Raw genomic sequence first — 16,835 nt, 5'->3', positions numbered from 1 at the left:
CTGCTAAGTGAAAAGGTTGAAGTGGAAGTTTAAATTGATGCATCAGAAATGTTCCCAGTGGATGTTTAAAGCTTTATTTTTTTTTCTTCCCATGGGCACAGACTATACTGCTTATACACACTGGGGTGAAAGAAGATTCCTGCTGTTAACAAGACTGACCCTCCTCTTAGCACTGCTTAAAGGGAAGACTCAGTGTAAGCCTTTGTAGGGATGCTCCAGCCTAGGAAAGCAGCAATGCTTTCACTTTGGTCACGGTCTATCAGCATATCACAGTCCTGGATGGGGTCTGATTACACATTCCTAGACAAGGCCACACAAATAACATGGAAATATCCTTCAACCAGGCGACTCCTGCTTGACCAGGAGAAGGGAAGCATTTCTACGTGGTTTCAGTGACTGCATTCCTTGTTTCATGAGCACCTGTAGAGATACAGGTCCTATAAAGATGCTCCTCCTGCTATTTAAGCAAAATACCAAGTTCTTTAATGGAAAAAAAAATTGAAATTAACCCAAATTTCAAAAAAGCAAAATTGAGAGCTTTAATTTCATCTCCCTGTGTCTAGATCTGGGCATTACCTGCCAGGCAACACAAAATGCCTCATGTTATCATGCAGTGCCTTGGAAAACTTGCCCCCCAAAACTTCAACTAAACACTCAAATCCCAGCTTCCCTTAATGAAGCACTCCATGCTCAGTGAATTTTTTGCTGCATCAATAAATCATGTAGAGCCCTCTTCCTGAATACCAATAAGCTTCGGCTCTTAAGCATGGCAGCCATCATTACAGCTCATCCAGTGCAGCAACCAATGAAAACATGTACAGGCTCCAGAGCAGAAAAGCCAGAATCTTTCAAGATCATACACAAACTGGACAGTGTAATTAGAGGGCTTGAGTAACCCGGTAACACCCAACCAAGTTAGAAGCATGCAAACAGATTACTCACCTCAAGCACAAGAAAAGCATAAAGGCAACTATAAGGGCCCCTACTGATATACAGTGCCCCAGGTAGTTTATGATGAGGGCAATCTTGTAATGGTGCGCATACTTCCTCTGGAGGTAAAGAGATAACATGATTAAATCAGCATGACCCTCTGAGCACTGACATTAAGGAACAGTTAATCAGTTTAGGAAACAGTAATTACTTTTCTCGACTTTCAAATGACATAACAGCCCCAGGGCTGATGCCTACATAGAAGCCAAACATGCGGCCCAAGCACAAAGTACACGCTTGGTTTCATTTCTGTTTAGGATTTATCTGGAATTCCTTACAAATCTCAGCAGGAAAGTTACTTTTCCCTGTTTTTCCTCAGTTTCCTTGCAATCTTTTATTTTCATTGTGTAAAACTGTAAAAGTTTGTATTTTGGGGGTAACAAAGCTACCAAAGACACAGGCAATGACCTTCTCACAGCTGCAACACATCAATACGTTGTAGAATACTCCTATGTTAGGAGCCTACACAGTCATAAGGAGGCAGGTTATGCTACTTTCCCTCACACGTGGCTTAATTTTCATACAGAAATGAATGGCTATGATGGGTATGATTTTCATATAGAATGAATCAGTGAATCAGAAGAAGCCCTTTCCGTATGAGCTGATTTTAGCCTTCCTGCAAACTAAGAGCCTTATCTTCCCCTGAGGGCAGAACAAGTGATACGGACTGATACAGAGCTGGTGGGGTCCTCTCAGGTTTGAGAACTTGAAGAAACAGAGCTCTTCTATGCAATGAAATTACTGTATCAGAGTCTGTTTCTTAGGATGCTGAGGGCTTTATTGGTAGCTTCTTGATCCTGTAGATGGAAAAATAAGTACAAAGTGCTCCCACGTAAATCAATGTGGCCAAATTTGACCTTGAAGTAAATGGAATGTCTTGTTTCTTTTCAGGTTAAGCATACTTTTCCCCCACTTGGGATGTTCTCCTTCCTCAGAAGAGAAAGCCCTAGAATCTAAATTTCCTCCCTTTTGATAAAGATACTGAACTAAAATCCTGCAAATAGCATCAATTCTCTAATTTAGGTTGAGCTTACTTTGTTTCATTTTTCTAGCAATTTCCCTTCACATTTTATTCCAGTCAGAGGAATTTGTCAGTGAATGGAAGTTTGGATGAAACTACAAGCAGCAGCTGTAGTTAATCTGCACCATTGTTCTGTGGAGATAGCATCTTCCAGTGCTCTGCCAGAGAGCGAGCCCTCTTGGAACCATTTCCATGGTGAAACCTGCCTGTATCTTCAGCACATGGAGTAATGTGCTGTTTCTGGACTGAACTCAACCACGTAAGGTATTTTTAAGTCTATTATAAAATGCCCTAAAATAAACTTCCCCATGCACAGGCCCATTTTCTGAATAGCCTAGAGGAAGAAAGTGAAAAACCAACAATAACCCAAGACCTGAATTCCACACTAAGCTTTACTTAAGTCACCAGGTCACCTAAGGGAGGAAAACACACTCCATAACTGATGTGTCCGCCTGAAAAGCAATGCTGTGCTATTCAGTTCATGCTCTGGCAAAGTGCTTTGCTTAATTTTTTCCTGACTAATTGCTCGTGTAGCGTTAGAAGTTTCCTCGAAGATGGCAGTGCTTCTCCCAGACCAAGCATCTGTTCTGTGATACCGACCCTTCCAGTTGCTCCTTTGGCTCCTAACCTCTATCTCAACTTCACTTCAGTTTTAGGAAGGTATGGATCAAAACATACAAAAAAAACTGACTGAAAAAAACCCAGTATATAATTAAGGTCCCCTTTGATACACGCATGCTGAAGGACAAGCAGGCCTGAATTTATTTATTTTCCCTTTGCTGACACAACCAAGGTTTCCTGAAGGCAAATTTGAATAACATAGAAACAAGAAGTGCCTCGGTGCCTATGAAAGAAGAAGCTGACAGGGTTGCAAGATCACTTCCCACCAGCCTACATGCAATCTGCATCTCTGGTAGAACTGGAGACAGCACCTCCAGGGCTTAAAAAACACGTGCCCAGAATGAGCCACGTTGGTCAAAGATGAGTTAATGTAAATACTTGCATAACTGTTCTGTCTTGAAGGCTGATGTGTTTAAAATGCTAAGAAACTTCTACTGCTACACAGTGTTCCTCTGCTTCCAGGGAGATAGTGCACTACACTAAAGTGCAGATTAAATCCTATTTGTGGTTTAGAAGGAGGGTCATTATGTTAGAAAGGAAATAGAACAGGGGATGGCAAGGACACTCTGCTGGGCATGTCACCGGAGCCCTCTTCCACTCCATACCCCATGTCTGACAATCACACCGTGTCAGAGGGTGCTATCTGCCAGGTAAAGTGAGGAAGCACATCTTCATTCTTTCACCTTGTACCAACTTCTCAAATCTAAGGCACTCTGGGCTTCCCAGAGTGAAGGAGTTATTCTCAGGACTTTTACTGTTGCTAGGGTATCCCTGTCCAAGGAGGCTGTGGATGCCCCATCCCTGGAGGCATTCAAGGCCAGGCTGGATGTGGCTCTGGGCAGCCTGGTCTGGTGGTTGGTGACCCTGCACACTGCAGGGGGGTTGAAACTGGATGGTCTTTGAGGTTCTTTTCAACTCAGGCCATTCTATGATCCTATGATTGTGAAAAAAGTTCCACCTCAGTCATTTCAGATTCCTTTCTGTTGCCAGGATGATCTCATTATCAGTCCAGGGATGAGTGTGACCTGTTTGAAGATATCGTATCTGCTCTTTCAAGACTTTTGGAAGCAGTCATAGAATGGCTGAGGTTGGAAAGGAGTTCTAGAGGCCATGTGATCCAATCTGCCCAAACAGGTTGCCCAGAGCCACCTAGAGCAGGTTGCCCAGGACCTTGGACAAACTAGGAGTGTATTTGTTACATGAGATGCTGCTCTAACACAAACTGGCATTCTTTGGCTCCTACTAGCATAGAATCATAGAATGGCCTGGGTTGAAAAGGACCACAATGATCATCGAGTTCCAACCCCTCTGCTGTGTGCAGGTTCGCCAACCTGCTGCCCAGAGCCACATCCAGCCTGACCTACTACTTCTGCTTTCTCCTTCTTCCTCCTATCTTCCCTGATGTCCAAAATAAGAGAGCCATCTCATCCAACAGACTGCTGGCAAGTTCAGTGGCTGAGCAAAGCGGACCGCCTGGGGCTCTCAGCAGTCAGGGAAAGTGCAGTGCAAGGATAGTTCAACTCTTCCTGCAAAACAGTTGGAACAGGAATGACTTACTCCTCAAGGAGGCCTCTTTATTGCTCTCTTGGCCACACAGGAGAGCTAGATGACTAGTTGGACTGAATGTGTAACTTCTGGACAATTAAAGATTAGCTGAGATGAATCATTACACCAAACAAGTGAATAGAAAGCCAGGCAAACTTTCACTGCTGTCAGATTGAGGGAAGAGGCAGCTGCCTCTGAGCTCACTGTTTTCCAGCTCTGGGCCAGCTGGAAGCTGGGTGGCTGTGCCTAACATGACTGTGGTCCTCAGCGGGATGCATTAACTTAGGTCCAGCACGGTGCTGATTCAGCAGCACTTCTTTAAGCCTCCTCAAAAGGGCAACAGAGCCAATTTCATAGCCAGCTGCCAAAGGCCACATAAACAAACCCATAGTTCTTGATTTATAGCTCCTTATGAAGGCTGAGGCAGACTTTTTGCTACTCAAGACTCTCATTTATCTTCTAACAAGAGCACAGATTTGTGCTAGATGCAGCAAGGATCTCTGACACAGGAGACTGCAGGCTAAGTAGAAACTTTCCATTTATTACACACTATGCCAAACAGTACCTGATTTGGGTGCCTGGAGAAGGTGTTAATTGATCATTCAGTGGGTGGAATTTGGTCTGACATTAAGACATTTACATTTGGATATCTGTCCAAATTTGAACCAATAGCTGAAACAAGGGCTGGAAACAGCTGTGGCACACACACAGGCACCCCCTGAGGTGCATGCAGGAGACTTTGTGCTTCCTGGTCAGTCCTAGCAACCAACCAACCTCAAATTGCTGCTGCTGAAGGACACGGCTATCCCAGAAGACCTGTGTCACAACTGCCAGATGTATGGAGATACATTGGGGCATCTTAAACCACACTGCCTAACTACCCAGGGGAACCTAAATCCAGCCCAGATGCCTATCTAGGAGCAAAACGGGCCCGGAGCATGATTTTATCAGCTATGTCCACAGGTTAAGTGCTCATGTATGAATGCAGTGCATCAGTGAATGTGTGCTTCAGGACCTTATGCCCCCTGAAACTGACCTACAGCTGAAAAGAAGTGCAGCTTTCTGTGGTATGACCCCACAGTTCCATGAAGCACGAAGCACTTGACACTGGGCTGATCCTGAGAACACCTTTTCCTGTCCCCATGTATCACGTATTGATAGCTGCATCGGAAGCCCAGCTATGCCCTTCCTTAGAACTCTGGTAAGTGCTCAAGCTTGAGACAAAACGCAGGGGGTACATCCTGAAGATATGTGGCATCTGCTGGGATCAGACAACAAACAACAACAGGCTCATGTCTGTGCCCGAATCTCACCTTTCAACAAAACTGAGGATTATGGAAATTCATGCGGATTTTGTGGTCTTTGTTTGTTTTGAGATCACAAGGCAACTCAAGTATTCATCTGTAACGCGGAGCATTATGTAGAGATTTAGAAAATATTCACAAATATTAAAATTTGTAAAGCCTGTCACCAGCCCTTAAAGGTCTACTAAATGAATTTTTAAGCTTTTGCAAACAGGGGTGGAGGGAACATCTGCCCTCTCTTCTGTTTAAGGAGCACGCTACTTAAGGATCCTTAAACTATCACCATAGCTGCAAAGTTTTTAGAAGCAAAAACAGAGCTAATGTCAGCTCAGGTTTCCCTTGTGAGCTAACCACCAAAAACATGCTTAGCCTTTGCCTGGCTCACTACCCTGTTCTCTAACTCAGCACTGGATGCCTCACTCCACCCCCCAGTGCTGCTCATTGATAAAAGACTCATTTCACAGCACTGCAAATCCTCCTCAGTTAGAGCTACCATGGGCTGCTATCCCCCTCCATCCCAGCCACCTCTTCCCTCCCACTGTGTGCTTTGTCCCCAGAATTCCTGCAGTTCTGCAGTATGATGGTTCAGTGAACTGAGCCAGCTGAAAAAGCACAAAGCAAGTAAAGTTTCTTCATTTCAGTGGAAGGTAACTATAAGGATGGGCTGAACTGGAGCAGTTCCAGATTAAATCAGCTTGAGATGCCATGGTGACCTCTCCACTCTGCTAGACAACCTTGAATGCTTATCAGTCCTGAAGGAGAATAGTTATCTTCTAGTGCATTCTTCTTACTTTCTTGAAGCCTCTAGCTTTTTTAGGGGGTGGATTCCACCTAACCAATGAATGACTGGGCACTCCTTAGCACCTGGTGTGTAGATACCTGCTTTCTCATTCATTTGTCAAAGCTGACATTCAGCAACATGGATCTTATGGGACAGATGTCAAGCCACATTATGACTGTTCTGGGTACAGACAGTCCTGAGACTAAAATCTGGATTAGTTCTGCAAGCAGCTTGGAGTAGGCAAGACCTTGTCTTCCTCCTCTCTGTTTCAACCTGGCATGGCACAACTCTAATGACAAAAGAGTGCAAAGAAGCCCAAAACATAAGGCCTGAGCTGCTGGGCTCGACCACCCTTGGCAAAGAGACAGGACAAAGCCTAAGCATGCCCATGTGCCCCACCACAGCTCTCAAAAGAAGAAGAAGGGAAAGAGAACGTGGAACAGAAGGATGAAAGGTTTAATCCGTGTGAGGATGAATGCCTGTGATATGTCCAAAAATGATATGTCCAAAAAAAGGTGACATCTGACAAAAAAAAAAAAAAAAGGACTTTGCATAATTGCTTGCAGCTTTTCTGAAGAAACTTACACTTATATGCTAATTTCATTCTGTAAACAGCTATATAACGTTGGGCTGGCTCAGTCTTTTAAAGACAGCTGGAACCTGAATTTGCTTTTTATGTATTTTAGTTCTGCCTCTCCTTTACATATTTGCCTTAGGGAAAATGGCATTGAGATCTGGAAAGGCCAGTTATTGATGACACTTCAGAACTGGCATATAGAGCATGGAATCAGCTGATGAAAGCTTACATTTCACTCCCAATGAAGCTTTTGGTATTATTGCTCTTATTAATAACATTTACTGTAACAGCTGTAGGCTCTCAAAAAGCTAGGAAGGATCTGCATAAACATACATCATCAGAGACAGAGTCTGGTAACGCATCCTTTGTTTTTTAATAAAAATTTGAGTAGGAAATGTGGAGACTGGATTAATAACTTGAGTGAACTCACAGGGAGGATTCATTGCAGAGACAGAAATGGAATCCAGCTCAGAAATCCCAAATTAGCATGTTAACCTTAAGCTTGGCTTTGCATTCATATGTGCTGAGAAATAACACTGAGAAGAACAAAGGAAAAGAAAAATACAGACCTTGTCATCCAGAATAGGCTCACACTGAGAGTAGTTTATCTTGGAAGCCCACGTCCCATTGCCCAGGCATTCTCTGTAGGCATTTTCTGGTAGGGACCAAAATAAAAGAGAAATGAACACTCTGTGCTGGAATTCAGTCTAACACATTCATGTAATTAAGAAGAGATTAACAGTACAGATTATTCACAGAGCAAATCAGCATATCCCAACCTCTGTGGGGACTGAAGACTAGGACAGCCTGCCAAGGAGGGAAGAAGAGAAATAAAGGATGTAAATACATCTAGAGACCATCAGTTTAACAAGATATTTATTGGTAATAGTTTCCATAAGGAAATGGGTTTGGAAGACAGCAAAGGTATGGAAAAGAGCATTTCAAGAGAAAACATGTCTATAAAAGGTGTATTCAAACACAGGCAGAAAGGTTTAGGTCTTAAGTGTTCCAACTAAGAAAAATACCATGCATGTGGTAAACATTGCTCCACTCTCCTCTCACTTATCCCAATGTAAACTCAATACTGGATTTTGATTTTCTAGAGTCTTTCAACGCAACAGCATTACTGATAAATTCTGCAAGGAATCTGAAAGAGGAAGACAATCGCACCTCCCAACCATGGGACGGGCAGGTGCTGTGGAGGTCACACACAAACTGACCTTAGAAATGGGTAGGACACACTGACCCATCTTCTATGAAAAAAAAAAAAAAAAACCCTTCTGATCTCTTTCCAAGGTGCGATTTCTCCCAAGATATGTGTGAAAATCAGCAATTACTTCACTGAAGAACAGAGATTTCATGTCCAGTTGCAATGTCACCCTCAGGAGCTCTGGGAATGGTCTGCATTGGAAGTGGGGAAGGGGGTTCAATGTCTACTAAGAACTCCTCAAAACTCAGAGAGGTACCTGAGCAGTATAAAATACCTTCTCCCAGACATTAAAAGCACAGCTAGTCCCATGAAACAGACTTTTCCATGCTTAATATCAGCTGTCCTAAAAACAAGAGAGTTAAACAGGAAATTCAGACAGATCCCCAAAGGATACATATAACTTCCTAATGAGCTCCTGATGATGTTCTTGCTGCCCTTTACCCGATTTCTTGTTGGGACTTTGCCATGGTCAATCAGTATAATTCAACACTCAGCCACCAGAAAAATAAGATGTCAAGTGAAAGCATCAGACTGAATGTTCCTACAAGTGCTGTTGGCAGTAGCCATTGAAAAAAGCCATTGAGAAGACTTGAGAAGGTGCTTTTTGCTATAGAGAAGGGAAGTCCACATGGAAAGCAACAAGGAACAACCATTCACCAACATGCTCCAGGTTACACCATATCCCACTGAATTCCATGCTGTTCTTTTCTACTTGCACACTTTCTTCTTAGAGTGACATGGCCAAATAAAATGACTGCTAACATTTGGGTCAACTAAGAAAACTTGTGCTAAAGGTGAAGTCCTCCATTTCCATTTCAGTCAGTGACTACTGGCAAATTCATGCAGTTCCTGCTCCTTCTTACAGTAGAATCAGGTGCAGACTGCCATTTTCTGGGCAGTTGTACATGCAATTTTCTCCCAAGGAAGAAGGAGGTGATTAGACTTCTCTCCTCACTGATGCTTATTACTATTCAACATACCCAGCTAAATATGCCTCAAGACATCTTTTACCCTCTTCTCTGAGAGCAGATCTCAGTGGCATTCAAGAAGGCAGATCCAAGGAACAGTGCTGGAAGTCCCTCACTTTGGCTGCTCCTTTTGGCCAATGATGCAGCTCTCTGTGCAGAACAGTTGCAGATTTTGAGTCTCTGTACCAAACACCTGACTGTCCAACATAGACAGTGGGAAGCTTTGGTACTTAATCTGATCTTGAATCCCACTTCCAGGATATCATCCATAAGAAACCCATAAGGGAAGAGCATATTTGAATCAACGTTATTTATCCATCCAGAAAGAAAAAACTACTCTTCTTCTGATTTCCTCCCAGAGGAGAAAATTGGCAACAAACAGGAATAGCTTGAAGTTGGGTGAAGGAGAGGGGAGGTGTCAAAACAAGGGGAATAAGAACCATTTGACTCCTGGCTCTCTTCAGAGACTCCTTTTGGTTGACAGCAAACGTTGGGCTTTCTTTCCCCATCCCCACTTCTCATTGCTATTTCCATTTTACAGGTACAGAAACAGAAGCAAAATACAACTTCCCAAAAGTGACCTGGCAGGGATGTAACAGAGTTACAAACCATCACAGATCATGCGTTCCACTTTATCAGTCCATGGTGCCTCTGTGTCCGGCACTGCAGCTCCTCTGCTCATTACAACCTTCTTTATAGAAGGATAAATGACTTTCCACAGAACAGGATGGCCACCTGAAAATCCTCCCAGCAGTAAATGGGCAGTATCACTACATAGGTTGTATATCAGGAAAAATTTCTTTACAGAAAGGGGTGTTAAGCACTGGAATGGGCTCCCCAAGGAGGTGGTTGAGTCACCATCCCTGGATGTGTTTAAAAACCGTTTGGATGTGGACTGATTTAGCGAGGGTTGTGATTTAGTGGAGGGTTGTTAGAGTTTGGGTAGTATGGTTGGGTTGCAGTTGAACTTGATGATCTTGAAGGCCTTTTCCAACCTGAGCAATTCTATGATTCTATGATTCTATGAGAAATAATCCTGTCAGAAGAGGCTCCCATGGCCTGTAGTGAATCACTGGAGGCACCCAGATATTCCTCTGGGTTCATGCTAGCTGACTGTGACATTAAACATCCATTGAAGGTTCTTTCGATCTTCTCCTTCTTACTGTCAGATATTCAAAGAGGGTCTTGTCCCTGTCCTTTTTCATCTGGATTGACACAGTTGGTAAATGCACAAAGGGCAAACTGAAGTCCACAAAGCTTTGTTTTCACATGAAACCTCATTAATAAAATGGATGGGAGTCCTAAAGTCAGTCTGGGATTTGTAGTCAAATCTGACTTCTGCATGGGCCCTGTCACTATCACCAGAGAGAAGAAAGTAGTGCTGCCCCTTTGCTTCTCTATCATGAACAATCATCTTAATTCTTTCCATAGTGACAAAAGGTCATTTCATAGACCCCTACTTACTGTCAGAAGTGGAATAGAAAAGGTGAGATAACACAGACTGGACACAATGAAAAGCTAACTCATCAGGATGTGAGGAGTTGTAGCAATGATCAAAGCACCAAAGACAGCAATGGAAGGCAGATGTGCCTCAGCTCTGGAGTATGTAGAGGAAGAGAAGAAAGAAACCATCAGTGATTTCACAAAAAGAACTCTATGGTCTCTTTGGCTATTGAGCAGAAGAATATTCCTCCACACCTGTTTTTCCAATGAGAACTGGTTTTAACATGCTTTTTGCTGTAACGATTATTGCACTTTGTTCCAAGCACTGTGTACAGAAGGAGACTGAAGTCCATTTGTTCTTAATCATTCTCATGAAAAAGGAGAAAAAGGAAGATTTGTGATGGAGGACTCCATTATGGGAACACACAATGAATGCCTATGAAGAGAACAGATACACGATCTTTCTAGGGCAGCAATAGCTAATGAGAGCTATAGCACGATTTCCTTCTACTGAAACAGAAATGGTGGCAATTTTCATTTCTTAGACGAATGGGATGCTGAGGAATGCAGCATATTTTCACTTCTCTTGCCTCACTGACTTTTTTCTAATGATCACATACATAAAATTAATAAAGAGGTTTTTGGTGGTTGTAACTTCTGGCTATTTGTATCCTGTCTGTACTTGCACACATGTAATACAACCAGACAAGCAGATTTAATCTTTGTGCAAGCAAAAAAATGAGCAGTAGATGACTCATGATGACAAAGGCAACAGACAGCCATTATGCACACAACTTCTGACACACGATCTGATATTAATTTCTCTGCCCTCATCTATGGCCTCTTCTTTGACTTTGAAAATGTTGATTTCCTTTTACTGCAGATTATTAGCAACATGTCTGGCTCTTGATAGCTTAATCATCACTCCAAGGGTCAGGAAAGGAGGTAAAGGGGGATTCCCTGAATAGCAAGAAATACTCAGTAGCGCTCAGACCTTCACTCAGGTTGCTAGCTACCAAAAAATACACTTCACCCCCTCCAGCCCAGCCACTAAAACACCCATTTTCATATTCTTAGGAATGGTTCAGTCAAACAGACCACGGTCATATTCCATCAATAAAGCCAATGACAGCTATGGCACTATTCCCAGAGTCAACTGCAGCAATTACAGCCCTTCAGACAGCACTGCTGTATCTTCCACTGCTGCTCCTGCTCAGTGGCTGCTGCTTTGACAGCAGGATGCCAAGCCTCGAGTCTACACACCAACCAGTATTTCAGCTCCAGCTGTCTAAAATTAGTTTTGAAACCTTTATTCACCCGCATACACAAAGACAGAGGAAATAAAAGCCTCTGCAGTGTGGTGAGGACACTGCAGATAGCAGTACGGTGCCAAATTTCCCTCATTTCAGGCTTTTGGAGAAGCTTGCCCAGTTCAGTCTATTTTTTACCATTCTTTTCTGAATAAAGTTAGAAAAAACTATCAAATAACTACAGGAATGTCTCACTTACATACACACATACAAACACACGCATACACTGATATATTCAACTTGATCTGTTCTTAGTGGAGAATAATCATTTAAGAGCAACTGAGAAATTCCAAGATGGAGATCAAAGGTTCCTTAAGTGGTGAAGAAAAACAGTGTCACTTAATTTTATCTGAACACAGAGCATGATAATTACAATTCTATCAGTCTGGGAAGGAAAAAAGATTGTTAAGAAACCCCAGCCTGTCTGTTGTTTAAATAAAGAGAAGCAGATCAACTCAGATTTGAGCAATGTATCCCCAAACAGCCCATAAGCCAATAAGAGATAATGACAGAATCATAGAGTTGTTCAGGTTGGAAAAGACCCTCAAGATCCAACCTCAACCATACTATCCTAATTCTAACAACCCATAATGATACAGATCTGACACGGAAGGCCTTGAGAGACCTTACGGAATCTTGTAGTCTTTACTTGCTTATTCCATAACACAAATAGAACTTGGTCAGGCTGGATGGAGCTCTGAGCACCTGATGGAGCTGTAGGTGTCCCTGTTCCCTGCAGGGGAGTTGGACCAGATGGCCTTTCCAGGTCCCTTCCAACAGTTCTGTGATTCTGATTTTGAAGGATTCCTCACACTCAAGATAGTTGGTCTTAGATAAGAGGAGGAGACATCAAAACTGTTTTCAGCTTTGCTTATTCCAGCATCCCTGCCAATCTGTACCACGATGAGCCTGGGGAAAGTCTGAAAAAAAAAAGTGTGACTTGTCGCTACCTAAACTCATGCAAAATAAATTCCTCCCCAACGAAGAACACTTTATTAACAGAACTGCCAGAGATTCCTCTAAAAGATTCCTCAGTCTTCTGTTTAACAAGGAAATGGATCAGCAACATTCAATTTTTGTCATCCCAATTGTGATTTCCATACTTTCCTAATAATGGCCTACATTCTGGCCTTAGGATCTCAAATTAGAGACTCATTCTCATACTTTGAAATCACTGAATTTAGATGATGGTGTTAAAAGATGGTATTCAGTGTATCTGCTTCAAAACTGCAAGTCTTCACACGAACATTTTACTTAAGATATCAGTAACCATTACCACCAGGCAACAAAAGTACACGCACACAGAGGAGCCATGAAAGCTGTATCACAGCACACTACTATGCTCTGGAACAACTTAAAAACACAGCTTAGTATCAGTGGTTTACATCAGCTTGAGAGTTAAAGCCTTGACTTTAATTTCATTTCCAAAAGCAGATGATGTGGCATTCCGAATGAAACTTACAAAGAGAGGTATGAGATGTGTGGTGATATTTACTTTTCTCTTCTTTTTGCCTGTGTTGAAGAAAATAAAACCTCTTGGGTATCAGTAATCCAATCCGTATAGATTGGTCTGGTGGCAGGTTTGTATTTAATCAGTAAAACTCTATTAAAAGCATGAAATAAACAAGAGATGAATGAAGGAGAAATATAAGTGGATACAATCCTCAGCAGGCAGTTAACCACGTCCTTGCACTCATTAGCAGGTGAAAGAGAAGAGGCACTGTATGCAAGCACTACTGTAATGGAACTTAGATTTGATGACTGGAGCTAAGCTGATTGTTAAGAAGATCTTCATCATATCATAGAATCACATCATAGATATGATTCGTCATCTTGCTGTGTCTCACGTAGATGACTTTGACACGGTATGCATTTCCAGTCATCATTAAAACTGGAAATCTGCCTTCTCCAGCTATTTATGCCTTTCGTCCTGGATCCCATGTACCCAAAAATGATGAGACAAGTTCACCTGCTACTCGATCAAAGGAATAAGCAGGCAAATGTATAAATAGATAAAGCACGGTTTGTTAAGTTCTGAGCTGTGCACAGCTAGGGGTACCAGAGTGCTATGCCAGCTTGCTAACCCATGTTAGCTGGCAGCCAAGCTGAGATGGAGGACCTCAACGAGACAATCAGAATCCCCACTCAACAAAGTTCCTGTAAAGCACAGTTTGGAAAGAGGAGAGCTGTGGCACCCTCAGAGAAGCACAGATGCAGCAAATGACTGGAAGAGCACAGCGGTCATGGTGTCCATCTCCCTGCTGATAGGATTTGTTCAGCCCAGATTAAAAAGAATGAGCCCCAAGAATTTCTAGTAATGTCTCTGTAAAACTATTTCAAACAGTCTGCTAAACCTCTCTTCTGGGATTTTATTTGATTTCATTTTTGCTATTATCTTAAAAAAGGATGGGGGAAAAAGTCTATTAAGACAATTATTAAACTCTTTTTGCCTCTGTATTGCCCTCTGACCAAGTTGGATAACTTGCTTTCCTCTGAGGAGGAAGCAAGCACAAATAAGGGAGGTTCTTCCTGAGGTATGCAATGTGAAAATAGGCTTGGTGAAATGCTGGCCTGCAAGATCAGAAGAGACAGTGGAGCAGACCTGCCTCAGTGCCCATCCTGACGGTGGATGACATTCTCATCTGAACAAACTGTTTTTAAAGCACACTTTTGTCCAACCAGTTTCATTTGTTAAACTGGGTACATTTTATCCAAGTTTTACTTCTCAAAAACCACCCAAGAACGATAATAAAGAAAACCAGAAACCAAAATTCCATAACGTTCCATCCTCAAACATTATAGAATCACAGAATGATTTGGCTTGGAAGGGACCTTTAAGATCATCCAGTTTCAACCCCCCACTATAGGCAGGGACACCTTCCACTAGACCAGGTTGCTCACAGCTCCATCCTTTTTTGGTTAAAAAAAAAAATGTTCTATTTCACTTTTTCTTAGAGTTTCCATCTCCAAATAATTTTTATTCAATTTAAAACAGTGTTCAATAGAAGACATTTCACTTGGTATCAAGCAGAGCATTTTCTTGGTTGCTTATCCACTGTGATAGACAGTAAAAACGAAAGGAACTTCATGACAGGGGAGACCTCATCGTGGCCTTCCAATACTTGAAGGGAGTGTATAAACAGGAGGGGGAATGGCTGTTTACGAGGGTGGATAGTGATAGGAGAAGGGGGAATGGTTTTAAACTGAGACGGGAGGTTTAGCTTGGATATTAGGAGGAGGTTTTTCACTCAGAGGGTGGTGATGCACTGGAACAGGTTGCCCAAGGAGGTTGTGGATGCCCCATCCCTGGAGGCATTCAAGGCCAGGCTGGATGTGGCTCTGGGCAGCCTGGTCTGCTGGTTGGTGAACCTGCACATAGCAGGGGGTTGGAACTGGATGAGCATTGTGGTCCTTTTCAACCCAGGCCGTTCTATGATTCTGTGATTCTATGACAGAAGCTCCTCACATTGACTGCTCAGATTTCACAGGATCCAATGGGACAGAAAACAAAGCTGTGCTGCATAAAAGTTATGTCACTACATGTGTATGCTATACTTAGCCCTTTTCCAAAGTCCCAGAAAAACAGCAAGCCTCTAAAGATAGGGACTGAATCACGAGTGATGTATTATTTATTCATGTGCCATCCTTCCCACCTGAGACCTGTGATGGGTTTCTTCTGAATGCTGCAGTGACAAGCTGGAGCCAGGTAGGCTTCAATGAGCATCAGTTTGCTGCTTGCTATTTCTAGAAACGAGAAGTGACAGTGGTGGCACTTGGATGTAATTGTAACAGCACTCAGATGTGCGTGAGAGTGAAAAGAAAAACATCTCTCCGCATACTTCATTTGTGTGTGTGAAGGATATTCAGACAAAAATAAGGACAGGAAAGAAGAGTTATCCAACCAACGCTTATTGTTCCGTATGCCAGCCAACACCATCCTGAGAGCCAGCCTTTGTGCAAAGGGGTTTTTGTAGATATCACAGTCATTTTGGGTTGTTTTTTTGACATTGATATTGAATGATTATGCACTTACAGGTGAGGGTTGGAAGGCAGACAAATAGTACTCCAGGCAATCAATGTTCCCCTAGAAAAATATTTCTGACCTCAGCTTCATCTAGCCCACCAATCTGATGTTTCTCCAGGCTTGAAAGCACATCAGAACCGCTGCTCAGCTTTCTATTGTTTTCCTTTGCCAGAAATTCTAAAATGCTTTACAAGAAACTCAAGCAGTCTAATGATGCTCACTTTCTGTATTGATTTCCTATCTGCTACAGAGCTCAAGTGATTCACCCAGGTCATACAACGTGTCAAAAAGCAAAGCCAGGAAAGGAACTTTTAAGGAGTTTCAAAGTCCTCCAGACTTCTTCATTTCAAAAAAAAAAAAATCTCCAGATTTCTAGCCCAAGGCCCATTACATATACTAATAAAGATTATAGTCTAAAGAGCATTGTCTCAGTTCAGGGTTTCTGATGCTGATGGACCTCTGCTCTGCTCACTCTTGTCCTAGGCTGGGGCTGCCTGCCTGCAAGTATTCCTTTATCAACACATTAAGACAGACTCCACAGAAGGAACTGCACAAAGCACTCAGAAAGTTGGCACTATATATCTTTGATCCATGAAATTCCTGTGAATATGAAATAATGGAAAATAAAGCACACGTTCTTTTTGACTTTCCAAGTCCCTTCCAATCAATGCCACGCAGTTCTTCTTGGGAAATATAAACATGTCTTTCAGAACTTTTCACTTCTTTGACTCATTCAAGGTTAACAAAACCTGTATAATAAAATACACCTCCAATACAGTGTATATTCTGTCTCTTTACATCTTCATTTGGAACTTTATCAGGACTGAGGTGTGAATGGTGTCAAACCAGTTGTCCTTTCCCAAAACAATCACTCTTTAGAAGCATGACTCACGACCTATCCTGGAAGCTGCTTTGTCATCTCTGCTTACAATACCTATTAATCACTCAGCAAAATAATCATTATTCAATTCTACAGTTGCCCATATGCAAGGGGAGATCATCATGCACACGCTGCTGGATGGATATAAAGTTCTATCCAAG

At 42.4% G+C, this 16,835-nt stretch overlaps 1 protein-coding gene across 5 annotated transcripts in view; it reads right to left on the bottom strand.

Annotated features, from left to right (window-relative positions):
• The window catches only part of CRHR2 (corticotropin releasing hormone receptor 2), a 137,266-nt gene that overhangs the window by 53,552 nt on the left and 66,879 nt on the right, over nt 1-16,835 (bottom strand). For all 5 annotated transcript variants that reach the window (XM_015281045.4, XM_040674883.2, XM_040674890.1 and 2 more), the window contains 2 exons: nt 7,409-7,494; nt 943-1,049 (listed from right to left, as the gene is read on the bottom strand). In XM_015281045.4, coding sequence (XP_015136531.2) covers nt 943-1,049; nt 7,409-7,494 — 193 coding nt within the window. The remainder of the gene's footprint in view (nt 1-942; nt 1,050-7,408; nt 7,495-16,835) is intronic.

Source organism: Gallus gallus, chromosome 2 (genome assembly GCF_016699485.2).
Source record: "Gallus gallus isolate bGalGal1 chromosome 2, bGalGal1.mat.broiler.GRCg7b, whole genome shotgun sequence".
Lineage (NCBI taxonomy): Eukaryota > Metazoa > Chordata > Aves > Galliformes > Phasianidae > Gallus > Gallus gallus.
This window is presented reverse-complemented; position numbering and strand designations above follow the sequence as displayed.